The sequence below is a fragment of the Hibiscus syriacus genome, unplaced genomic scaffold (genome assembly GCF_006381635.1).
Source record: "Hibiscus syriacus cultivar Baekdansim isolate YM2019G1 unplaced genomic scaffold, ASM638163v2 tig00110865_pilon, whole genome shotgun sequence".
Lineage (NCBI taxonomy): Eukaryota > Viridiplantae > Streptophyta > Magnoliopsida > Malvales > Malvaceae > Hibiscus > Hibiscus syriacus.
In genome coordinates this window covers 1636999-1664206 of record NW_024062894.1, presented here as the reverse complement: position 1 = coordinate 1664206, position 27208 = coordinate 1636999, and the positions used below count along the sequence as shown (strand labels likewise).

General features: G+C 33.9%; 3 protein-coding genes across 3 annotated transcripts; 1 reads left to right on the top strand and 2 right to left on the bottom strand.

The window, feature by feature from the left end:
- Window positions 1–1406: 1406 nt before the first annotated feature.
- LOC120143959 (ras-related protein RABA1f-like) lies at window positions 1407–21131 on the bottom strand. The gene is made up of 4 exons (XM_039158144.1): window positions 21121–21131; window positions 14575–14581; window positions 3009–3254; window positions 1407–2090 (listed from the first exon to the last, which is right to left on the bottom strand). Exons 3-4 carry the CDS (start codon window positions 3227–3229, stop codon window positions 1658–1660), a joined length of 654 nt encoding a protein of 217 aa, XP_039014075.1. The 5' UTR covers window positions 3230–3254; window positions 14575–14581; window positions 21121–21131; the 3' UTR covers window positions 1407–1657.
- LOC120143958 lies at window positions 6068–13825 on the bottom strand. Its single transcript, XM_039158143.1, has 5 exons — window positions 13342–13825; window positions 7283–7452; window positions 6973–7058; window positions 6423–6556; window positions 6068–6216 (listed from the first exon to the last, which is right to left on the bottom strand). Exons 1-5 carry the CDS (start codon window positions 13787–13789, stop codon window positions 6122–6124), a joined length of 933 nt encoding a protein of 310 aa, XP_039014074.1. The 5' UTR covers window positions 13790–13825; the 3' UTR covers window positions 6068–6121.
- On the top strand, window positions 18092–20696 carry LOC120143935. The gene is made up of 5 exons (XM_039158127.1): window positions 18092–18506; window positions 18902–19237; window positions 19283–19500; window positions 19887–19995; window positions 20479–20696. The coding sequence occupies exons 1-5, from the start codon at window positions 18092–18094 to the stop codon at window positions 20694–20696; spliced, it is 1296 nt and encodes a 431-aa protein (XP_039014058.1).
- Window positions 21132–27208: the final 6077 nt, after the last annotated feature.

The following is a 27208-nucleotide window of genomic DNA, read 5'->3' as shown; positions in this document are numbered from 1 at the left end:
TATATATATATATTAAATTATTTTTATTTGATTTTTTACTATATTTTATTATTATTATATATATTTCTTTAATATTTTACTTATAAGTCTAATATTACTATATATATTAAATTATCTTTATCTAGTCGTATATATTTTTTATACTTTTAATAGTTTATTTATATACATATTATTAAATATATATATTCTTAATTATTTTTATTTGATTATTTCTTTATTTATGTAATATATCTTATAACTTTATATATTTATATTATTTTTTATTATTTTCGTTTTTTTTATTCATTATTATATTATTTTTTTTAAAAAAACCTTGTGTCTTTATCATTATCATTATTAAACATTATTATATACTACTAACCTAGAGGGCCCATTTTTTTGTCTTATTTCTTACTAGAGCCCCCCATTTTCGGTGAATTGGGAGGGTAGCTTTTCTATTTTTAAGTATTTGGTGTACATATATAGCTTATTTATTTTATTAATACTTTGATATATATATATATTTATTATTTTTTTTTCCTTTTTTCAAATATTACTATATATAATTATTACTTTACTATTTTTTCTTATCTTACTTACTTATTTTATTTATTTTATTTTTCCCTTGTATCTTATTTGTTTTCTTTACCTTGTTTATCTAACACATTTCTCGATTTTTTTTCAAATCAATCAAGGGTAAGTAATTAGGATCGAAACTTTACCTTTTAATTTAACTTGTTATTTTTCTTAATTAAGACAACTGGAAATTACGTAGTACCGAAAGGGCGGTTTAAGGGTGCTAATCCTTCCTTGACCGTAACCGACTCCCGAACCCGACATATTTCTGGTAAGACGCAGACCAGGTAAGAAATAGAGTATCCGATCAACCCATTTATTTTTAAATAAATGATCGGTGGCGACTCCAATCCACATTTTTCAAGTCGAAGCCCAATTCCGGGGCCCAACCGAAAGACGGTTACGACATATAAATATTAAATATAATAAAAAATATTATTTATTATAAAAATATGAAAGAATTCGAGAAACAAATCATTTCAATATGTGTACTAATTACACATGCGTTCCAGATGAATTTCAAAGGAACATGTTAACTATTGATAAATATGCATGAGTATGTTATTATTATAGATATTCCAAAAAAGGGTAAACTACAAGTTTAGTAACTTAACTATAACTTTTGTTTCATTTTGGTCATCGAATTATTTTTCTCCTAAAAATTTAAAGTTTAATTTTGATTTCATTTTGATCACCCATTGTTAAGAAAATTAGAGATGATACTGACATCGTAACATAATGTCAGTGTGATTTAAAAAATATAGTTGATTGATCAAAATGGAACAAAAGTTATAGTTGGGTTGTAGTTTACCCAAAAAAAATATCCACAATTAATAAAAACCAATTAAAATTACTGAAACTATACCTGTCTGAACAAACTATGTATTGTAAAGCAATCAAGTACAACAAAAACTATCAAAACTGTGAAATTGAACATTACAAAAGGATGATGAAACACCCAAAAGAATCATGAAAAACGACCAGAGATCAATCGAACGAAGGATATCCGGGGAGACAGCATTTTCTTCAACTTGTCGATTCTCGAGGAAGGTCAAGGATCATAAGATAGTGAGGAAAGTCTTGTACCTAATGAGATGACAGATCAAGTACAGCAGCCGTCTTTCTTGACGGCTGAAACGTCATCCCTCAATCCGCCAACATTGATGGTTTGTCCCTTCTGCAATACTCTACGATCATCCCCTCCTTGGAGTGCTTTTCGACTGACCACACAATATATTTGAGTTAGAACTTCAGTGAATGCATCCTCAACGTTCGTAGATTCAAGGGCAGATGTCTCCATAAAGAAGGTGTGTTCTCTCTCGGCAAAGTCCTTAGCATCATCAGTGGAAACAGCAAACAAGTGTCGCAGGTCCGCCTTGTTACCAACGAGCATAATCACGATACTAGAATCTGTGTGATCTCGTAGTTCCTTCAGCCATCTTTGGACATTCTCAAACGTGACACGTCGAGTAACATCATAGACGAGCAATGCACCAACAGCTCCTCGGTAATATGCACTTGTAATCGCCCGATACCTAGAAAAGAATACAGAAACAAATCAAATCATGACAAACACATCCATTTCACGCTCTACATGTCCTCAACACAGATATCCTTTTACCCACAGAAACATCATGTATATATGCATAGATGGCTCGATTTCAAAGTATCCGATTATACGACACCAGCCTTCTTCAAGCCTCATGCATGATAGACATGTCATACAAGTCCAGGCATTTAAGGTTACGTACATCTAAAAACGTCTGAAATTTCCGAATAACATAAAGAACTTTAAAATTAGAAAGAAACGAAAAATACAAAGATCCATTTTTGTAAAAAGAAAACTATGATTCAAGTATGACTTTTAAGAAAAGTAAGGTTATTCCACCTTTTCACTAATGGATCAAAGCTGCAGCATTTATATGATGTTCTTTGTACTCCATCCGTTAGTAAAAATCAAGTTTGCATTAGCCAACCAAGAAAAATTTCTTTCAAATATACTTTAAACCTTCAATCAATACACCAATAGAAGAAAAACCGCATGTTTTTCACCAAAAATCGAAGTCCAATCGGCATGCATTATAATTAAAGAGAGAGAAAAAAAGAAAATTCTGATTGCAACTTATTCCCACATTTTCTTAGCTACCAAACAACCCAACAAAGAAAAAAATCGCATGTACCCTTTCATCAAACCGATACACTAAGCTAGAACCGCCAACTTTCCTCCCATACATCAAATTTTCAATTAAAAAAAAACCTTATAAGTATAATTCTCCCACATTTTACTCAGCAATAGCCTAAAAAAATAAAAAAAAATCCAAGCATTATAGCAATTCAATGCAGTTGTATCAACAAAGAAAACTCCTCATTTTCCTCAAATCTCTCAAATTTGTAACCAAAACAAAGCAAATGAGAAATAGGAGTAATGATAAAAAAGAGTTTAAAAAACGTACCTTTCTTGTCCAGCGGTGTCCCAAATCTGGGCCTTAACGATTTTATCTTCGAACCGAATACTTCGGGTGGCAAATTCGACTCCGATTGTGGATTTTGATTCAAGGCTAAATTCGTTTCTAGTGAACCTCGACAACAAATTCGATTTCCCGACACCCGAATCTCCGATCAACACCACCTTAAACAAATAATCGTAGTCGTCATCCGCTCTATACGCTGCCATTTCGGTTTACCGGGTCGGATTTTTACTTAAAAAAAAAATTATGAATGAGGAAAATTTTATCAAATGGATGATATTAGTAGCATTAGAGACAAATTTTTATTTTACCTTTTAAATGGTGTTTAGATAAAATGAAGCTGTAAACGATGTAGTTTGGGAAAAAAAACTACAATTATTTTAATTTTTAAAAAATTCAATCCAAACCTAAATAGAATAGTAAAGTAATTAAACCAAATTCAATTCTAATTATTTAAATCAAAAGTAAACTATACATGTATTATTTTGTTGAATACTTCGACTATTAAAAATTATAAAATAATCTTTAATTATAGCATGGTATTTTGTTAAGTATCCCAATTATAAAATAATCTTTAATTAACAAATTAATGTATGTCTAAGCTAGAAATTAATATGCTAATTAGGATCATATTTTAATGATGTCTATTATCATCGTCCTTGCTTTTAAACAACAGTTTGACGACATAATGTTTCAAGCACGGGCTTGACGACATAATGTTTCAAGCACGGGCTTGACGACATAATGTTTCAAGCACGGGCTTAACGACATAATGTTTCAAGCACGAGCTTGATGACATAATATAAACTAAGAATTAATCCACAAAATACAATTATGATATCATATTTTATTATATATCAATCAACATATTTACGTATAACTCAGAAAACCATCAAATTTTTAATGAAAAAAGACATGTTTAGACCATATGAATAGTCGGGCGATTATTTTGTAACTTTAAGTAGTCGGGGGACTCAACAAAACAACACTTAAAAGACCATTTTGTAACTTTTAATAGTGGACAGACTCAATAAAATAATATACTATAATCGATGGATCATTTATGTACTTTACCGTTAAATCAATTCCGTTCATAAGTTTTAAATTTTTATATTAATTTTAAAAAATATTAAACTCGATTGGAAAAAACACAATTTAAATTGATTCGAATAATAATTTTATAAATTCGAGTTGATTTTTTTAATTTAAGATTAATAAATTAATGTATCAATCTAAGATTAATCTGTGTTTTAGCTTTAAGCAATCTCAGAACCGAAACCACGGACAAAAATAGGTTAAATCTACGTTTTAGCTCTAGGGAGTCTCAGTCCAAATTGATAGATTTTATTAACAAAAAGTATTTAATTTCTTAAATTATTTAAAATTAGAACCAAATTGAATAAATATTAAGTACTAAAATTGTCTACTTCAATTTTTTTTTTAATTTCTGCTCAGGTAATCTAAACTTGTACTATATGAATTTCACTTCAATTTTTTTTAAATGTACAATTATTCGAACCTTCATTTTTCTTGCAATTTCAGATTTAGTACGATGAAATCTCCACATGTAATTTTAAGAATTCGAAAAGATCCCTCTCATGGTGGTGTTGTACATGAGTGTAAACCTGTACAACATAATGGCATTCTTCACCATACAAATGGGCTGCACAAGCTGCTTCGTAAGTTGAAAGCTCCAACAACCCTGTTCCAGAACAACACAAACATCGAATTTATCAATCTCAGTAATGCGTAATGTCAAGCAGATGGAATGCGCGACAAAACAATAATGTCAAGCAGTTATCTCAATCACATGGGATTGGAATTCGTATGTGATCTCAGGTAAATAGTAAAGCATTATGGTATGGTATGGTATGGCTCAACATTGTTCCATGATGGCAAATAGGTTGTACCTGACGTGATTTCGGATGCGAGTATCTGCTTGCCAAAGTGATGTTTTAACCACCACCTGGAGCGTAATCTCCAAGCTTTTCTCGCGTTTACCTCTGTAAATATTTTTGGCATCCTTTTGTAATAAATAGAGTGATTTGCATGGTTTTCAAAACCGGATCGGTTAGCGAACCGGTCATGTTATCGGTTCACTGATTCAACCGGTCGAACTGGTTCGACCGGTCGGAAGAACCGGACGATGTCATAATTATTTAAAAAATTAAATAAAAATACTAAAAATATTTAATAAAAAATAATTTTTTATATCACAAGTTATATTCAAAGCAAGTCATAACATATATAAATTAAAAACCATAAAATCAAGTGAAACAAAATGATTCAAATTAACTACAACATAATATTCAAGGTAAAACATATTAAATAATAAATATAATTATATAACTATAATTAAAAAATAAATTTGGGGCTAAAAAAATCATAACAAAATGATATTGTTTGGTTTAATTTTTTTTAAAAATAATCTCACATGGCTAAGAAACATAGAAGAGCATGACAAAAGTCTAAAGAATAAAAATATGAGAACAAAACAATCCCACATTGCTAAGAAATATATAAGAGCATCACACTTAACTTCTATAAATAATAGAGGTAATTTGGCATTCAAAATCATGGAGCATTTTGGTGAACATTGAGTGAACTATTCTTTCACTTCAATCAAGCTCGAATTTTAGGCTTCAATTGAGCTTCTAAATTTTTTTTATTTCAAGCATTTTTGAGTTCAAGTTTCAATATTATATTTCGAGTTCGAGTTGAACTTGATAATTTTTAACTTGTGAGTTTGAGTGGAGTTGAGCTTACTTTTAAAGTTTTCAAGTTCGAGTCGAGCTCAGCAATACTTGAGTTCGACTTGGCTCGTTTAACAAACGATGTTTGGTTTAATTTTTTTTTTTAAAAAACAAAATTTCCGGTTTTTCCGGTTTTCAGCCGGTTCGGTTCGAACGGTTCAGCGGTTCTGGCTGGTTCACTAATAGCGGTTCAACCGGTTTAGATTAAACTGGACTAGGCAACGGTTTCCGGTTGAACCGGCCGGTCCGGTTTTCAAAACAGAGGTGATTTGCTTTTCGTTTACCTTCGTCTCTATCGAGACATATGGACAGTCGATCCTCTTCGTATTGATATAGTTTGAGGAATCATGAAGCAAACTCCCTCCATGTATCGGACTCATGAAATGTATCTTCCACATGCAAAGCTATCATCTCCACTAGGGAATCCAGACTATAATCACCTGAAAAGATCATTGAAATCAAACTTATATATGCATGAACATCTACGATCAAGCAATAAGGCAGTGGAAGCGGAACAAAAGATGGCGATGAGAAAATTGATAGGGCATGGATGGTAACCATGCGTCATGATAAGAATGGTCACATAGAAACAACTGCTAAATGAAGTGAACACCGGTCTATCTATGCAAGATAATCGATAATATACCCTTTTGATGCATGCTGACAAGCCTTCCCAATGTGTGGCAGCATGCCGGATCCTTCTTCAAAATCTCCTCGAAACAAGTAGAGAGCATGACAGAGTCATTAGAATAGTAGTATTCTAAAAGACTAGCCCTCAATCTGCAGAAAATCAACACATCAGTGTTATGAAAAGCCAGCAAGAGAATCAAAGGAAATATTATCAGGCATCGTGCATGCTAAATTAAATCTTCACCATGAAATTTAGAAAGTATTCCAAAAATTAAAGATTCCTGGTAGAGCAAATGGAACGAACACATTCAGATATGATACAATCTCTAAACAATCGTCATCAGCAGAATTAACGGTCACAACAAATACCTGAATCATAATCATTAGGTAAGTCCTCAAGCCACTACTTGTTCATATTTTACTTTTTCTGTTTTTCTCAAGTTAACTGAATTAAGCCAAAATCAAATATGGTATCTTCGGAATTATATTTTCCATTTTAATTCTCTTCTCAGCAGACGGGAAGATGGGAAAAAACAGGAAATGGGATTTATTTGGGAGATTAGTACCTAAACGGAAAAACTGTGTTCGAAATGTTACAGAACTTTTTTACTTCACTTAGAGCCTCATTTACTTGACCTCCAATCAACAATAACTGTAAAAAAAAAAAAAGACAAAAAAGAAAAAAGAAACAGAAAAGTTTGAATATATAATGAATAACTTTGCATAAAGGTAATATGATTCTCTAATACACATATGGTTCCTGTTTATTTTTTTAATTGATTACATATGATCTTTATAAGAATAGTAGATGGCCCAGCTTATGTTGAAGATGTTCGGAATAAATCAACAAGAAAAAAAATGCAAGACAAAATTTACCTGTACCAAAGGAAGTAAGGTAGCTGACAAAGGGGGTTCACAATTCAGAGCAAGCCGAAGATACTTCACAGCATCATTATAATGATTATTAAGTATTTGCCTGTGCAAATAAACAAAGTTCTCACTAGAATACGGCAACTTTGAGGGCATCAACCATGACTCTAGACCCTCTGAAACAAGAAATATGATACACTTCAGTATGATGTTGGTGTTAGATAGAACAATGAAACAAAATCAATAATCAAAGCCAAAAGATTTGTGATGGATAATTTGCAAGAAGATCACAAAATGCATCGTAAACAAACTTCATAACTGCAAAGATGTTATTTGGCCCGTCAAATAATTAAGTCATCTGGCATTTGTCGCATGTACAATTAAATTGGAGTGCTCTATTAGAGTATACCAGGAAAATGTTAGACAAAATGGTTAATCCGAGATAATAATAATAATAATAAACATTATCATTATATAATCAAACGAAACAAAATAATTATAAAGAATTAAAATAGAAGAATGAAACTTGTTACCAATGCTTTTAAAACCGGACTGGACATTGAACTGGTGAAGGTACTAGTTCACTGGTTCATTGGTTCAACCGGGTTCAACCGGATTTTATATAAAATAATATTTTTTTTAATTTTACATAATATTCAAAGCAATATTAATATATATGTAACACTTTTTTTAAGTTTACAATATTAAAAGGTATAAAAATATCACAAGTCATAACATATATAAATTAAAAACCATAAAATCAAGTGAAACAAAATGATTCAAATCAACTACAAAATAATATTTAAGGTAAAACATTTTAAATAATAAATATAATTATATAAATATAATAAAAAAAATAAAATTGGGGCTTAAAAAAATCATAACAAATGATGTCATTTGGTTTAATTTTTTTTTAAAAAAATCCCACATGGCTAAGAAACATAGAAGAGCATCCCAAAAGTTTAAAGAGTAAAAATATGAGAACAAAATAATCCCACATGGCTAAGAAACATAGAAGAGCATCCCAACTTACTTCTATAAATAATAGAGGTAATTTGACATTCAAAATAATGGAGTCTTTTGGTGAGCACATAGCGAACTATTCTTTTGCTTCAATTGAGCTCAAATTTTAGGCTTCAATCAAACTTCTAAATTTTTTTTTGAGTTCGAGCCTTTTCGAGTTCAAGTTTTAATATTATATTTCGAGTTCGAGTTGAACTTGATAATTTTTAGCTCGTGAGTTTTTGAGTCAAGTTGAGCTTACTTTTAAAGTTTTCGAGTTCGAGTTGAGCTCAGCAATACTCGAATTTGACTTGGCTCGTTGAAAAAACGACGTCGTTTGGTTTATTTTTTTTAAAGAAAAAAAGTGAATCGACGGTTCAAACAGGTTTTGCCGATTTTCAGTCGGTTCACCCCGGTTTTACCGGTTTTCAGCCGGTTCATTGCTAGACCGATTTTGTGAAGTAACCGGACCGGACAGACCACCGGTTCACAGTTCAACCGGTTGAATCGGTCGGTCCAGTTTTGATAACCATGCTTGTTACACATGTGTAGACACATAATCAGATGAGCAGAGTAAGATAAACCGAAGAATGATTTTTGTTGAGGCCTGTATGAACATTTTCCTTAAGACAGATTCGTCGTCTCCTAGGTGCTTTGAGTAACGTTGGACATCGGTCTCCCAGGATACAACAACAAACAATCACAACAGTAAGCATAACCGTAGTGATCAGTCAAACACAATCTTGTCTTTCTCTATCATCGGAAAGAACAATTTGAAAGGAATTTCTAAGAGTTTTCCTATTCCAATGTTTGGGAATTGTTTCTAAGATTGAGCCTTAACTAACATATTTATAGAGGAGAGGAAATTAATCATAAGGTTATGACCTTTTGATGAAGAGATTTGTTGAAAAGCTAATAGGTATAATTGAATGGATGCAACTTTATACCAAATAATAAGTCTGTTAAATAATAAGTCTGTTCACCAAGTGACATAACTTATTATTGAAAGACATCAATTTTATTCAATTATTTATTAATTTTTCGAACAATCCCTCATGAATGAAATTGATGATTTCAAACACTTATTCGATATGGTGATATATTCTACGTTCGATATTTGCATAGGATAGGTACACATCCCCCTTTGAACCTTCCCTTGTGAAAATATGTTTACCTTACTGGCTGTCCAGTAGACGTGATGTCCTTGAACTGTCCTGCCGTTGGTGTAAGCGATGACATACCTCACACAAATATCTCACTGACAAGAATTTGGTTCTCATGGTTATGTCCATATAGCCACGGACATCTCATGGTTCTGCAAGAGCTTAGAGAACTTTTCCCAAAATTCTCTTTGAAGCGGCTCCACTTCACTCTCACATAGGTGGCTTATGTTGTTCGGCTCACCAAAACACATAGTAGTCATTAAAAGCATTGCTTAACCTTTTCCACATTTTAGTCAATGTTTTCATCATATGAATGAACTTGGGGATAAGAACCCCCACAGTGACCTCACGAGGTCTATGTAAGTAGGTTGTCCCATTGAACTTAGATCTTGGGGATCTCCAGTCAACTAAGTTGGGTTTTCCTTCACATAACGCCTTAAATATTGATGGGCTTTAGTCATATTCCTTTCGATGTTTATCAACTTGATCTCGATTCAACTCATTGTTTAGTGGATCCACAATGTTGTCTTTTGATCTTACAAAATCAATATAAATAACTCTAGTTGAGATCAATTGTTTAATGATATTATGTCGACGACGTATGTGTCTCGACTTACCATTATATTTATACAAGGCACCCCCACACTTTGATGTAGTTGTAGGAACGTTTTCTACATTTCCATAACTCATATGATGCCTCACCTATTTTCTTGTAAGTTACCTTATTTGCTAATAAAATAGCTTCCTGCACATGTTCTGTGACAACTCAGAACATGGTCAAATGTCATTCATAATTCTTTAGCAATCTTATGGATACTATACACTTCATATGGTGTATCTGACAATTCATTCATGATGTAATTCCGATATAGAAACTTAGAATGCTTTCAAACTTTAATGACAATAATGTCTATCTCATCCTCTCTATGAATAGGAGGATCATCCTATATTTGACAATATTCAACATGATTAAATATAACATCTTCTGTCGATATGTCTTGAAATTCTATCCATGAATTTCACATGCTTCTCGTTGTGGCTCACAACCACTGACATCGTTGAATTTTATTCAAGGTCTGAATATGAATCAATATTTCAAATCACGAGTTAGGTGAATCATTAGGGTTACCATTGTTTTGTTTAAAACACATAACCAGAATTTGTAAATATTCCAACAATAAATTGAAAGTTAATTCAATATATTTTACCATTTGTTTATGTTAAACAACAAAATATAATTAGAAATTAAATTTCTAAAACAAAATTTGTAACAATGTTGTTACCTCCAAACGATTTCTGTTATCAACAGTAAATCAAATAAATTTTGTTGAACAACATGATTAAAATCCTGAAACAGAATTATAGGCCCTATTTTTGTTCACAAACATATCATAATTTCGTTCGGTACCTTATTTATCGCAACTAAATTTAGTCAAAACTAAAATCCAACAACTGAGTAATTTCTGTTAAACAACGGGAATTTAGTAAAACTAAAACCCGAAACAGAAATGTACAATCAATATTATTTTGTTGAATTCGTTAAATGTCAGGATTTAAAACTAAAATATGAAACAAAACCAACTTCTGTTGGATAACGAGATTAAAACCCAAAACAGAACCAATTTCTGTTAAACGACGAGAACTTAATAAATTAATTCTGGAAACATAACTAACTTATGTTGAGCTGTGGGAATTTAATAAAACCCGAATTAGTAGTATAATCTCAATGTATAAATACACATACCTTTTCGATTTCTTAATCGAAATTCACCATTGGTAAAAAAAAATTTACGAGCCTTATCACATTATAATCAAACTGTGTCCAACATGCCTTAAGCTTGCTTGAAACATGAGGTTTTGAATTCAACATGCCTTGAATTCTTGACCAAAGGTTGCACTTGCACCGAAGATTTATAAAAAACCAACATCAATAAAAGTTGGTGGACCTCAAACCTTCTAATCATCGTTGACAATCAAACTTGAACCAATAATTTGTGGGTTAAGGTGCAGTGTGTGCATGCCAAACATAGAAGGCTAGCACTTACACTAAACATTAGAAATGTTTCATAATTATAATTACGCCTCTTTCGTTATTCTTCACTCAATTTGGCAATTTCCAATGACATGTTGATAATCAAATTGCCACAACCAAATCACGTTTTTTAAGGTCCAAGCAAAAAACAAGACGTCCTGCATATTATTATACTACACAGACTAAACATTTCCGAAGAAAATATAATATTCTACGTACCTTGATGCTTGTTCCAGTGATTTGGCTTGTAGACTAAAGAAAACAATTCGAATGAATTAAGTCTTTAACCAATTTGGAATGAATTGCCAATACTCAAAATTCCAAAGCAACAAACAATTTGGAACGACATTCTTGTCTTAGACACCAAGTTTATCATTTCATGGTAAGCATCACGTGAATGTTTGTAAATAGGACTAAATCACATAGAAGTATCCTCTACTGAAATTGTGTTTCCAAACAAATTCAGATGAATTGTAAATTTCCTTTGTTTTTAAAAAGACTCATAATGCTCCAAAAGGTACAACCATCATTAGCAATGTTAAAGCATGGTGAATACAAATTTCCACGATCGACATATCCAATCATCAAAAGTAGGGAAAATTAAAAAACAATCACATCACCAAGAGCAAAGAAACAAACAACACATTAGTTTTGCAAAGAAGGCCTCGCTGTTTGCATTCAAACCTGTAAATAGCCACCAATACTAGTTTTGTGCCTGTTTGATACTTCGTTCAAAGAATCTCATTTCGGATAAAAAAATAAAAGGAATCTGTCTTAAGATTGTTAGACAAAATTGTTAATCCGAGATAATAATATTAATAATAATAATAATAATAATAATAATTATAATAATAATAATTATTATTATTATATAATCAAACGAAACAAAATAATTATAAAGAATTAAAATAGAAGAATGAAACTTGTTACTCATGTGTAGACACAGAATCAGATGAGTAGAGTAAGATAAACCGAATAATGTTTTTTGTTGAGGCCTGTATGAATAGTTTCCTTAAGACAAATTCGTCCTCTCCTAGGTGCTTTGAGTAACGTTGGACGTCGGTCTCCCGGGATACAACAACAAATGATCACAACAGTAAGTATAACCGTAGTGATCAGTCAAACACAATCTTACATTTCTCTATCACCTGAAAGAACGAATTTGAAAGGAATTTCTAAGATTTTTCCTATTCCAATGTTTGAGAATTGTTTCTAAGATTGAGCCTTAACTAACCTATTTATAGAGGAGAGCAAATTAATCAAAAGGTTATAACCTTTTGATAAAGAGATTTATTGAAAAACTAATAGGTATAATTGAATGAATGCAATTTTATACCAAATAATAAGTCTGTTCACCAAGTAACATAACTTATTATTGAAACACATCAATTTTATTCAATTATTTATTAATTTTTCCAACAGAAAAAAGAGAGGATGAATGTGCAAAATAGTAACAAATAACTTAAAGACAAAATGAACATTTTACTATAATAGATGCGTATCAATGTTTCTAAGATGATATGTTGCAGCATCTTCATTGTCCGACTCATACTCTATGTTTTCCCTTTGATTCCTAGTATCCAGTCTTTATGTCCAACTCCACCCCCTTTTTTCTCAATCTTTAGCATGTTTCCCATTTAGTTCACTTGAATGAATTATGACCAACCACACAATTCGGGGATAAAAGGAAGAACCATCCACTCTTAAGTACTAAAGACTTTTAGTTGATTCAAAATGTGCAAAAGATGTCCAAACATAGGCAACACAATGCTTAATATCTCACTACAAAATCCAAATAAGAATATCAAAAATAAAGAATCACATTATCATGACAACTAAAAGAAACATCTAAGGCATTCAGAGCTTACCTAAGGCAGAGAAGACTGAAGGATCACATGTATAGCCACTATCATTATAAAAACCAGCTTGATTTTCAGCAGAGTTTTGGTAGGAGCCTAGCGGCTCAACCTCTTGTAAGGGATGTGCAACACTCTGAACGTTATCTTTCGGCACAGGAACATCTCTGTGTAGGTTGCTATTAGTCACCAGTGTGTTTCTTTTATCATTCATGACAGATGTCTCTGAATCATATCGAGAAGTAACAGCGTCATGAGTATAAGATGCATAATTCCCTACCGAGTTAACAACTTCATTGCTTAACTTTGATCCTGCAGTGCCTGATGGCTGAGGGGAATAATCCTGGTCTGAGCCTCTCAACTTAACCTCTTCAGTGAGATTAGAATACCAAAGCTGACAGAATGTCAAGCCCATAACCAAATATGACATTGGATGGCCACTAGAGTAACGTTCTTTCATTAAGCTGAGGAAGGAAATTTAATGAAAGTCACACAAACATTGAATTTAGTCATGTATTAAATTCCAAAGACAATACACCTTGATCTTCATATAACTATTATTACAAAACTTGAACACAAATATATCAACAAAGCCGACATGGAAAACTAGGAGATAATTCTTTTGCAATAGCCATTCATTATTATGTTTAAACGGATGCATAAGGCCATGTATCAGAGACGAAAATACTATCATATTATCATGGAATCAGTTCTCTAAACTAAATCTAATATATCACAGATACCGCCATGCTAGTTAAGAAAAAAAATCACTTTGCTGCTAGATCTATCTGATTGTGCAAAATTATTCTTCCTTGCAGTGTTCTTGTTATACGTGAGGCGAGAAAGGCATTAACTCCATTTGACAAGTCAAACTCTTGCAGGATAGGTCATGCAAGAAACATGTGTAAGGGAGATGGCCTCCTATTTCAGTGTGAATCAGTTGTGAATCGCCCAGTGGTGTAATCAGTAACCAAGGACCATAACACTTCTATAAGCTAGCCAAACAAACCTTATTTTTTCTTGCCTAAAACAAATACTTAATATACGAAAACCCTAATAACCCCTACAATTGCATGTGTGGTAAAAAAACCATCCTACCCCATGCAAAGAAATTGAACCTTATTGGCTAGCAAACTCCCCTCAACTACAAAAAATGATTTGTTTAATGGCAATCTTACAACACTGCAAGCCAACTCTTTCTTGATAGAATGCAGGAGGGAGTTCATTTGGAAACAAAGTAGTTACTGGATTCCTATTCTCGCTTGATTTGTAACAATACAAGTGGTGTGTAATGATTGACATTTGACAAGTAAATAATAATAAGCAAAGAAATATATTGCTTCTACATGCATCAACCCTAGATCACCATGGTATACAAAAATACCTTAAAGCGGTTTGATGAGCCCAATCAAGATTCCCATGTAGAAGGCAGAAAAAAATGAACTTCAAATGAAGTGCGATTTACTCCTGTTCACCAGAAAATAACTATGTTAATAGACAGATAGCATTCGAACTAACTATATGTGAATATGCTGAACTATACCTCTACTTTGACACTCTTCGTCCTAATCCTGCTCATCCAAATCTCATAGATGTCCCTGATCCTTCTTAGATCAACATGATCCCCATCTATGTGCTTAAGAAGCCGAATTGAAACCTAAAAATATTCATTACACACATCAACAATTTTTATATTCCACTAGATATCCAAAAAGCGAATTGTACAAACAATGTACAAATAACATTCTATATGTAAATTGGAATAAGTTGTATTGGTAGCACTTTTTTAGTATTTTCTAATAAAAATGGCAATGACAACGATAAGATAATAATAATAATAATAATAATAATATAAATGCATCTACATTCTGTAGCTATTAACTGAAGTTAAAGATCCTTCCTGAACCATATATTCTCTCATTATGTAGTGCTTCAGGTTCTCTTGTAAGTACATATTGTTAACATAAGAAGCCATTAATAAATATTAAGATTTAAGAGCAAGTATCAAACACTAAGACATTGAAACTTCTACTGAAACTAGGGGCATATGCAAATACTTGAGCTACAAAACATCTCTAACACATTATCATGCAATTTTTTTCATTAAAAAAATATTAACATTAAAACTCTTATATTACCTGCTTATTCAATTTCAATGCATTTTAGCTATAATTCTACAAAGAGAATGCAGTAAAAGAAGTAATCAAACAAAAAATATAAAAAAATTCTTTAAAAAAAACCAAGATCAAACTTTAACATAACAACAACTAAATATACACATTGAAAACTCCGATTAGGCAAAGTAGAAGTCAGCCATACCGACTTCCGAGTACTTGAGGCGATTCAAATTAGCAGAACAATCATTGGAAGTACCCTTAAGCAACAAGCTTAATACTCCACTTGCCTCAGCCCAATTATGTTTCTTTACAAGTTTTTCCAAGAGGTAGCACATCTTTTTCCGATTTTCCCATCGAATGTGGACTCTTCCCAGTGTTAAAAGAAAAGAAGACTTTACTAATGATAACTTTAACCTTTGCGTTGCTTTATTCTAACAATGGTTAAAAGAAGCAACCCAAAGATTTGTAAAGCTAATCAATACATATTTAAACATAAATATGCGGAATGATCCTCCAAACATAAAAATAAATTAAAAGGATAAATATAACTGTAACACTAGAAAATATAATGGATTTTGGTTATTGATTATTTCCTTAGTTGCGAGTTTCAATGGGCTGGATCAAACACTTGCATGAATTCTTTAGTGGCACTCATTAGACTCGGAAAGATCATCAAAAGGTTCCTCAACAATCATGGCGAAGAGAAACCTATCAGCAGTGGAATGGCGCGATCGAGTCTTGAAGTGGCAGACTGTGTTTGACAATAATGTGAGTAAAAGGATTCATCCTGAAACCCTCAAGGATTGTTTTCAGGCCTATGGAGTGGTGACTGATGTTTTCATCGCTTATAGAAGTGTAAGTAGACAATCAGTTGGTTCTACCTTTTCTTTTGTTAGATTCAGAAGCAAATCCGAGGCAAACTATGCGGTCAGAAGGGCAGATGGCAGGATCATGGATGGGTTTAAGATCAGAGTTTTTCATGATAACAAGGGAGCAGTTAAGCTTAAGAAGGTTGCAGAAGGTAGAGCAGTAAAAAAAGTGTGGAATCCATTGTTAAGGGACTCCAGGTCGTTTAAGGACGTTCTTGAAGGTAGGGGAGTTGATAACGATGTTAATATCCAATAATATGCGTCACATAGAATGGATAATGTGATTCATGTTAGATCGGTCTCGGAAAGAATTGGAACCCATGATCAGTTTGTTGCGAGTAGTTTATTTGAAGATTTTATTTCAAGATGGGAGCTTGTTGAAGTTCCAATTTCAGGGAGCACTTTCACTTGGTTTCGGAGCCGACCGAACGTGGCTGCAAGCAGACTAGATAGGATTCTAATTTCATCAGAGATAGACTGTTATTTTCCGGGTCTGATGCAGTTCACTCTTCCAAGAAGCTTATCGGATCATAACCCGGTTTTGCTAAAAGAAAGGAAGACAAGTAATTTTTAGGCCTTTCAAATGGTTTAATCACTGGGCTGATGATCCAATTTTGTATGAGAGTATCAAGGGCGTGTGGGAGTCAAACAGAGGGAAAAGCTTTTTTCAGTTGTTGTCGTTAACCAAGGTTGTGACGAAAGAAAGGGAAAGAAAAATTCGAGAAAGTAATACATATTCTATGGAAAAAATTGGAAAATTAATTGAGGTATTAGAAAAAACGTGTATTTCGTCGCCCAGGTCCATCTCTGCTCTGTCCGATCTTGTGGCAATGAAGACTTGTTTGTGGGCAATTTTGAGAAAGGAAGAACGTGAGTGGCTTAAAAATATAGACTCAAGTGGTTTAAAGAAGGAGACAGAAACACTAAGTTATTCTATTTATCGGCTTCGGCCAGAGCAAAAGTTAACCAGATTTCGAAGTTGAAGGTCAATAATCAGATGATTAGACAGCAAGCAAGGATTCAACAAGCCTTTGTCAACCACTTTCGAGATAGCTTCAATGACGTGCAGAAAATTCCAGTTAAGCATTTGGATCTTCCGTTCAAGAGATTATGTGCTTTATCTAGAAGGGTCATTGAGCATCCATTTTCCGAAAAAGAGGTATGGTTTGTAATTAATTCCTCCGATGGCTCTAGAGCACCGGGTCCGGACGGTTTTAGTATGGAATTTTTCAAAACATTTTGGGAAGTTATCAAGGCTAATGTTATGCAGTTCATGGCTGATTTTTATTGGGGCAGAGTCTTGGACACTTCTTTCAATAAATCTTTTATCGCTCTTATTCCGAAGAAAAGTGAGGCGGTTGGCACGGATGATTTCAGACCGATTTCTTTGGTGGGGAGTTTGTATAAAATAGTGTCTCGAGTTTTGGCTAAGAGAATGGCTAGTTGCATCAAAGAAGTGGTGGGGGAGAATCAGTTTGCTTTTATCTCAAGTAAGCAAATTGCGGACTGCATATTGATTGCTAATGAAGTTATTAGTGATCTTTCCAAAGGCAAGAAAGAAGCTGTGTTATTTAAGGTTGATTTCTGTAAAGCATATGACACAGTTGATTGATAATTTCTGAATCTAATTCTAAAGAAAATGGGATTTGGGAAAAGATATAGAAATGGGTCCATTTTTGCATCTCGACTCCGTCCATTGTTGTCTTAGTAAATGGATGTCCCTCCAACAGTTTTTCTATTAAGAGGGGCCTTAGGCAGGGCTGCCCTTTATCGCCGATGCTTTTTAACGTTGTTGGGGAGGCTCTTAGTAGTTTGTTGAAGAACGCGAGTATCACTGGTATGTGTGGTGGTGTTGGAGTTGGGTCTAGAAGTGTAGAATTATCTCATATTCAATTTGCAGATGACCTCATGCTATTTTCAGTAGCAGAGGAAAGGAGCTTAAAAAATTTCAATCGTGTTTTTAAAATTTTTGAATTGGTGGCGGGTCTGAAATTGAATATTAAGAAGTCCAAGATGTTTGGTATAAATGTTGATGACGCCAGAATTAAATGTTGGGCAGACGCAATTCATTGTAGTTGGGATATTCTTTCTACGACTTATTTGGGGCTTCCTTTAGGTCATAAAATTAATTCTAAGGTTATCTGGCATCCAGTGATGGATAAAATTAAGGCTCGTTTACAGAGCTGGAAAGGTAAATTTTTATCATTTGCGGGCAGAATTACGCTTATCCGATCTGTGCTATCTAATTTACCTGTTTATTTCATGTCACGGTTTCCTATTCCCAAGTCTGTAGCAGAATTTATAAATAAATGCTTAGCTTCTTTTGTTTGGAAGGGTTATTCAGAAAGGGAATCCATTGGATTAAGTGGGATAATGTTTGTGGGCCTAAATCGCATGAGGGTTTGGGTATTTACGATATCAAAACTAGAAATTGTTCTCTGCTTAATAAATGGATTTGGAGATTTGGCGAGGAGGATGATAGTCTTTGGAAAATAATTATTTGTGCTAAGTATAAATACCCTTAGGAATCTATTATCCCTAAAGTGGTTCATAAGCGTAGTTCATCTTGCTTATGGCGTAATATAGTTAATTCAGCCATTCCTGTTGAGGGAGATTTGTATGCTGATCTGATTTGCACTATGAGTGATGAGGCTAAAATTGATTTTTGGAATGAGCATTGGTCTGAAGTGAATTCTCTTAAAGATTCTTTCCCTAGAATTTTTGGTTTGGCTATAAAAAAATTAGGGAAGATTCAGGAGTTTGGGTGTTGGGAAAATGGTGTTTGGGAATGGAAGATTGAGTTGCGAAGAAATCTGTTAGAATGGGAAAAAGACCTTTGGGCGGATTTTTTGCTGGTTTTGAACAGAGCTGTAAGTTTAGCTCCGACTTTTGACAGGTTGAAATGGGTAGGATCTGCTGATGGTAGGTTTTATCCTAAAACTTTCTGTTCTAAAGTGGCTTCTGTAGGTAAATCGGAAGATCCGATTTGGAGAACGGTTTGGTGTAAAGTCGTTCCTCCAAAAGTCTTTGGTTTTGTGTGGAAAGTTTTGCATCAGAGGCTGCCGATTATTACAGAGTTGGAAAAACGAGGTGTTTCCTGTGCTACTAATCCTCTTTGTGCTTTCTGCAATCGATCTCCAGAATCTATTAATCATGTTCTCTGTCATTGTGAGTATGTATGGCAGGTTTGGCAACGATGGTGTTCTGTTTGGCATGTTAATATTGTTTTCCCATTGTGTGTGAAAGATTTGCTGCAGGTTTGGGTTTCCCAGAGTATTAAAAAGAAATTTCGTTCTTTATGGATACTTGGTTTTTTTAGTTTAATCTGGAAAATTTGGTTGTGTCGAAACGAAATCAAGTTTAAGGGGTATTCATACTCGGTTGATCAAATATTTTTCTTATCCATGGTTCAAATTGGTATGTGGGCTAATGCGCTCTGGCCGTCGTTGATTCCGATTGTTCAAGGCTTTGTCCATTGTCCCGAATCTCTTGTGATTAGATTATGCTGATATGCTTCCTATTTTTCTGCTATTATTATATCGGGTTGACCATGTGTTATTGTTCTCTCTAGTTCTCTGTGAACTGCGGACGCTCGTTTAGCAGACATGTTTCTGCCACTACTCATTTATTTATTGAATCTGGTTTCCAGCAGTCTTGGATGGTGGTCTTGAAGCTGTTGAGTATTTTTGTCGCTCGTGGTTTTCTTTTTCAGTAGTCCTGGCTGTTCCTTAATTGCTCGGGATCCTTGTTGTGCAACTATGGTTTTGTGACGGTGATCTTTGCATTTCCTCAGTAAGGCTTGTGTTTTTATGGGTTTTAGTCCTGAGGCTTTTGCTTGTTTTGGCTCTGTTTGAATGTGGGTTAGCTTATTTGTATTTCATTCATGGCGTAGGCTGTATCTTGTATAGCCTGTTATGGGCTGTTCTAATGGTCTGTTTTGGTCTCTCGTTGTGTTGTAACAGAGATTATGGCTGTTTTTTTCCACTCCAAGGTTAACTATTTTTCCTCCACATAGATTTAGGGAGGTTTTTTAATGAGGTCATTGGGTGTTGTACTTTTGTGTTATTCTCTAATACAAAATACCCCTTTTTCAAAAAAAAAAAAAAAAAACTGTAACACTATGCTTGGATCAATATTAACGTCGAAGAATACAAATCACACAGAAGAAGAGGAGCTGGCGGTGGATTTGGAGGTTGAAACGGTGGATACAACTGCGGCGGTGGAGGCGATGGTTATGGAAACTGTGGAGGATATAGGTGCGGTGGATACGGAGGCGCACGCTATGAAAGAGGGTATGGGGACGGTGGCTCTCGTTACTCAAGGGGCAACGGTGCTTCTAATGGCAATAGGAGGAGACCTTAAGTTTCAAGGTTTTAAATGAGCTTGGGCCTAATAGTATTTTGCACAAACTTTAAGGTTATCCAAATAAATATTTTGAAAGATACTCTTATGGGTTGAAAGTTCCATTTAAAAGATCTTAAATTATGTTTTGATCCTTCTATAAATTAATTAATATACAATTTAAAATGAGTAAAATTTTCATCAATTTTTGTTAAGTATTAATTTGAAATAAAATATATAAAATTACAAAGAATCATAAATAACTAAAAGATAAACTACGCATTTAGTTATTAAATTATATAAAAAAATAAATTACTTTTAAAAGAGATCACAATGATGATCGAAGTGGTCTTAAAATAAAAAAATTCTAATAAATAAATCATTTTTAAATTTTTATCGAGCAATTAAAAAAAGCATCGTATAATATAAAATCGAGATACAACTTATGACTGACAAATCGATACTTTATCTTAGATAATATGAAAAAAAATAGAAAATAAAAGAGCAAAAAGATCAGTACAGTGTGATGAATACAAGCATGTGAAATTAACAAAAACATAAATAGAATATATAGTAAATTACAAAAATCATATACAACACAAAGCACATCAACATGCAGAAATCAGAAATAGATGTCAACAGAAATCAGTACAGTGTGATGAATATATTGTATGCATTAAATGCTAAAAATCTATGCTATGTCAACACGACAAATGAATGATAGTTCTTCAGAACCCATATACACTAATGAATGACGAAGCAATGCTCTGGTAATAAGAGTGTGTTTGACCGACGGTGGTTAAATAGAATTTAAATCTGGTTTACCTAATGCCGTAAATGAAAGTTTTAGGCTCTAGGAGCCATTTGATATTCGATTAAGGATTAAAGAACAACAGAGAAGTTCTTACCTGTAAAAAACAAAGGCACACCAAAAGAAGCCGCGAAGCGGCTTCGCGGCTAAGAAGAGCTAAAGAGTCAGGCAGAGGCGGCACTAGGGGTTTTACGCCCTCCCCAGTCCCCACGCTACGATGAAGAAAGCCTCTTCTTTTTTTTAATTTGTTTTCCCCATGTGCTGTTTTTTCACCCATAATAATATGGGTAAACTATACCAGTGACTAATTAATTATAGTAGTTTTTATTTTGATCACTATTTTTGAAATTTTGTGAAATACAGCTATCGGATAGAGCAAAATCGAAACTGATAATTTGAGAAAATAAAAATGAAGATAAAGAAGACACAAATTTTATGTTGAAAAGGTAAAAACCACGGGAAAAGATAGAAGAATTTCACTATGAGAAAATAAGAATTACAAATTCTATCGATATAACAAGGAGAAAACAATAACAATTCTCTCTTGATAAAAAGAAGAAAACAACTCTAAAGAAAACTCTCTAAATTCTCTAGTATTGAGAGGAAGCTATAATGATTTAGGATGATTTTGAAGCTAAATGGGTTAGAGTATTTATAGTTGAAGCTTAAGGACTAATCTTGTAAATACTCTAAAGTACAAAGACTAAATTTTGTAATTTCCCCTTACCAAATTTTCAACAAAATCATGTTGTGAATATTGAATTTGACCATGCACCATTCGGTGCATTAATGCATCGAAAATCTAACTTTTAACAATCTCTCACTTGAAGATTTGATTGGAACAATCATATCTTCACACCATTCTTTCTACTTTGTACCACCATTTTGCTTATGTTTCTGACAGGCCACAAGAGGATCGACACCAAGTAAATTTATCAGCATTGATTGCCTTCGCCATGAAATCTGCTATGTTGTCTTTGGTAAGGATTTTCTGCATATCTACCGTCCATTCTTCCACATTTTCACGAATAAAATGGTACTGAACTCGTATGTGTTTTGTCCTTGAATGAAATACTGGATTCCTTGCTAGATGCAAGGCACTTTGACTATCACAAAATAGAGAGACATACTCTTGATTGTGCCCAAGCTCCTCCAATAGCATCTTCAACAAAATTGCTTCTTTACTGGCTTGTGTAGTTGCTACATATTCTGCCTCTGTTGTGGATGTAGCCACAACTGACTGCAATTTTGAAACCCATCTTATAGCTCTACCAGCAACTTTGAACACATATCCTGTAGTAGATTTGTTTTATCCAAATCCCCTGCATAGTTAGAATCGACATACCCATTGATAAGTAAGTTTGATACTCCGTAACATAATATAACATTTGAGGTCTATTTGATGTATCTCAAAATCCTCTTTACTGTATTCCAATGCTCTTTGCCTTGATTCACCATGTACCGATTAACCACTCTCACTGCTTGTGCAATGTCTGGTCTTGTGCATATCATAGAGAACATTAAACTTCCCAATGCTGATGTATACGGTACTCGAGACATCTCCATCCTCTCTTCTTCACTGCTAGGACTTATAGTGGAGGATAATTTGAAGTTAATAGGAAGAGGGGTAGAAATTGACTTACAATCTTGCATGTTGAATCGTGACAAGATCTTCTTCAAGTAATTCTTTTGTGAAAGTCAAATCTTCCTATTACTTCTGTCTCGGTGAATTTGCATCCCTAGAATATTTATTTGCTGATCCCAAGTCCTTTATTTCAAATTCCCTAGCTAGTTGTGCCTTCAATTATTCAATATAATTTTTTGGGTCCTGCAACCAACATGTCATCCACATACAACAACAATATAACAAAATCGTTATCACCAAGCCTCTTGAAATAAGAACAAGGGTCTTCTTTATGTTTGTTGTATCCAAGACATATAATGAAGGAATCAAATCTCTTATACCAACATCTTGGAACCTTCTTTAGACCGTACAGAGATTTGTTCAACCTGCAAACCAAGTTCTTCTTTTCTTTTTCTTCAAAACCTTCAGGCTGGAGCATGTAAATTTCTTCTTCAAGATTTCCATGCAGAAAAGCTATTTTAACATCTAGTTGCTCTACATGTAAGTTCAATGTAGCACACATTTCCAAGACTACTCGAATTGTTGTTAGTCAAACCATAAAAGAAAAGATTTCATTGAAATCAATACATTCTTTTTGAGTCCGTTGACCACCAGTCTTGCACGATACCTCTCAACTTGATCGTTACCATTTTGCTTGATTTTGAAGACCCATTTTTTACCAATTAGCTTCCTTCCTTGTGGTAGTGACACAAGGTCACATGTATTATTTTTATGAAGGGCTTCAATTTCTTCTTGCATCGTCATCATCCATAGTGAAGCATCTGAGCTGTTTATTACCTCCTGGTATGTTGATGGCTCATCTTCCTCTGTTAAAAGACAATATACAATATTTCCTTCTATAGCATAATCTGATTTCCAATTGAGATGTCTTCTCACACGATCTGATTGACTAGTTGTTTCAGCTTCAGAACTCTCTGGTTATTGTTCATCATGTGCTGGTTCTACTTCAGAAGAATCTCCTTGTTCAAACTCATTTTCCACATGTATCTGTGTAGTCTCTGACTTTTCAGTGATACTATCTTCTTCTTTTCTTTGTAGTTTATCTTCTACAAAGATAACATCCCTATTGATGATCACTTTATGTGCAGTGGGATCCCACAAGCGATACCCCTTTACACCATCAGCATACCCCAAGAATTTGCATTTCCTGGATTTTGGATCCAACTTTGAAATTTCTTGGGAGTTGTACATCACATACAAAATACTTCCAAATACATGGAGTTTGAATAATTATTTGGTTTACCAGTCCACATCTTCATTGGTGTCTTCAACTCTATTGCAATTTATGGAGCTCGATTTACCAAATAATAGGCAGTATTGACAGCTTCTGCCCAAAATGATTTTTCTAGGCCTGCAGCCCTCAACATTGCTCTTGTTCTTTTTAACAAGGTTCTGTTCATCTGCTCTGCCTCTCCATTTTGTTGAGGAGTGTTCGCCATTGTGAACTGTCTTTTGATGCCTTTTTTCCTGCAAAAGTCATCAAATTCTTCACTTGTGTATTCTCCTCCATTATATGTTCTGAAACACTTGATCTTATTTCCAGAATCAAGTTCCACCCGCGATTTGAAGTTTTTGAAAGTTGAAAACACATCTGACTTTTCTTAATAGGGTACACCCAATATCTCCTGGAGTAGTAATCAATAAATGAGACAAAGTATTTTGCTCCACCTAGGGATGTAACTGGTGCTTGCCATACATCAGAATGAACCAATTCTAGAACATTTTTGCCTCTAGAATTTGACGTGTTGAATTTCAACCGGTGCTTCTTACTTGTTATGCAATGCTCACACAAAGTAAGTGATACATTTGTTAAGCTTGGAAGTATCTTTTGCTCTACAAGGACTTTCATTCCTTGTTCTGACATGTGTCCAAGTTTTTGATGCCATAGCATTGCAGAATCTGAACTACATGAGGCACAGAGGCTTCTGCTTCTAGCAAAGTCTTTCCCTTCAGCATGTACAAGTTTGCTGTTATCTTTTCACCTTTCATCACCACAAGCGCTCCACAGAACACCTTAATAATTTCTTTCCGTGTTTCAATCTTGCTTGCATTATTATCCAACAACCTGTAGAATAATAAATTTTTCTTCAGGCCTTTCACGTGCCACACATCTCGAACAAATTTAATTGTTTCATCATACATCTTCAATTTGATGGTTCCCACGCCAACGATCTCTAAGGCATGATCATTGCAACTATACATAGATCCTCCTGAGACAGGTTCATAATGATGAAACCATTGTCTTCTTGAGGTCAGGTGATATGTTGCTCCTGAATCAATAAGCCATATATCTGCAAATCCCTATCTACATTCCACAGTGGTTGACGATTCACAACATAGAGCATCTCCATCATCTGAAGTGTTTGCGGTATTGCCTTGTGGATTGGAGTTTTTACCTAAACTCCAACAATCCTTCTTCAAGTGACCATTCTTTCTATAGTTATAGCACTTTAAATTCTTTTTTCTTCTCGACTTTATCTATCATGTTTGTGACTGCTGCTTTAGCCACGTTCTATTGATCTCCCTCTAATCATTGTCAACGCTTCTACTTGTTACAGATTTACTTGTCTGTGTTCCTTGTTCTTGTGCCGGTTTTCTTCTTGTAGAACAACATCTGCAACGTCATCGAAGACTAGACTGTGACATTACTGTTTGTCAAGTTGATGAAGAGTTGTTCATACGAATCAGGTAGACTTTGAAGTAGAAGTTCAACACGTTTTGGTTCTCCTATTTTACATCTTAAGGATGTAAGCTGAGAAAATAAAGTGTTCAGTGTGTTTAAATGCTCCGTCACTGAAGTAGATTTTGGAATCCGGAGAGTATACAATTTCCTCTTAAGGAAAATTTTATTGTGCAACGATGTGGCCTCGTACAGTTTGGTGAGATGATCCCATATCTCCTTAGTTGTCTTCTTCTCCTTGATGCTTTACAATACTTCATCTGCTAATGCTAGGTGGAAGTTTTCCATAGCATTCCTGTCCATTTTGATCTATTTGTTGTCATATGTGAAATCTACCGGCCTTTCACTGATAGCTGCTAGACAACTGTCTTTCCTCATGATGGTCTTCATCTTCAATTTCCACAATGAGAAATTTCTCCCATTGAACTTTTCAATATCAAATTTCGTTGCCATAGCTTTTATTGTGGATAGCTCTCACTATTTCACTATCGTGAATAGTTCTCTAGAACCTTCAAAGAATGAGTAATAACTTCTTACTTTCTTATGTTGGAGGATCCACATTTTGGTGGCAACCACAAAGATAATAAGTAGATATTACACACTCTAATCTGACTCTGATGCCAATTGTTGCGGAATACGACTATCAGATAGAGCAAAATCACAACTGATAATTTGATAAAATAAAATTGAAGATAAAGAAGACACAAATTTTACGTTGAAAATCCCTAAATAATATAGGGTAAAAACCACGGGCAAAGATAGAAGAATTTCACTATGAGAAAATAGGAATTACAACTTCTCTCGATCTAACAAGGAGAAAACAATAACGATTCTCTCTTGATAAAAATGAGAAAACAACTCTCAAGAAAACTCTCTAAATTCTCTAGTATTAGGAGAAAGCTAGAATGATTTGGGATGATTTTGAAGCTAAATGGGTTAGGGTATTTATAGTTGAAGCTTAAGGACTAATCTTGTAAATATCCTAAAGTACAGAGACTAAATTTAGTAATTTTCCGAAATTTTCAACAAAATTAATGTTGTGAATCTTGAATTTGACCATTCACCATTCAATGCATTAATGCATCGAAAATTTGACTTTTAACATGTTTGACTCACGGTGGTTAAATAGAATTTAAATCTGGTTTACCTAATGGCGTCAATGAAAGTTTTAGGCTCTAAGAGCCATTTGATATTCGATTAAGGATTAAAGAACAACAGAGAAGTCCTTACCTGTAAAAGACAAAGGCACACCAAAGGAATCCGCGAAGCGGCTAAGAAGAGCTAAAGAGTCAGGTAGAGGCGCGTTAGGGTTTTTACGTCCTCCCCAGTCCCCACGCCACAATGAAGAAAGCCTCCTTTTTTTTAATTTATTTTCCTCATTTGTTGTTTTTTTATCCATAATAATATGGGTAAACT

Bases quoted from the DNA above. Each gene is read 5' to 3' on its own strand.
- LOC120143935 (XM_039158127.1), top strand. From the start codon at position 18,092: ATGCTTTTTAACGTTGTTGGGGAGGCTCTTAGTAGTTTGTTGAAGAAC. The intron at 18,507-18,901 runs GTAAATTTTTAT...GGCGTAATATAG, and splicing joins TCGTTTACAGAGCTGGAAAG to TTAATTCAGCCATTCCTGTT. The intron at 19,501-19,886 runs GTTTGGCAACGA...TGTTCTCTCTAG, and splicing joins ATTGTGAGTATGTATGGCAG to TTCTCTGTGAACTGCGGACG.
- LOC120143959 (XM_039158144.1), bottom strand. From the start codon at position 3,229: ATGGCAGCGTATAGAGCGGATGACGACTACGATTATTTGTTTAAGGTG. The intron at 2,091-3,008 runs GTACGTTTTTTA...ATTCTTTTCTAG, and splicing joins GACACCGCTGGACAAGAAAG to GTATCGGGCGATTACAAGTG.
- LOC120143958 (XM_039158143.1), bottom strand. From the start codon at position 13,789: ATGAAAGAACGTTACTCTAGTGGCCATCCAATGTCATATTTGGTTATG. The intron at 7,453-13,341 runs GTAAGCTCTGAA...TTCTTGTTTCAG, and splicing joins TTCAGTCTTCTCTGCCTTAG to AGGGTCTAGAGTCATGGTTG. The intron at 7,059-7,282 runs GTAAATTTTGTC...TTTTTTTTACAG, and splicing joins CCTTACTTCCTTTGGTACAG to TTATTGTTGATTGGAGGTCA.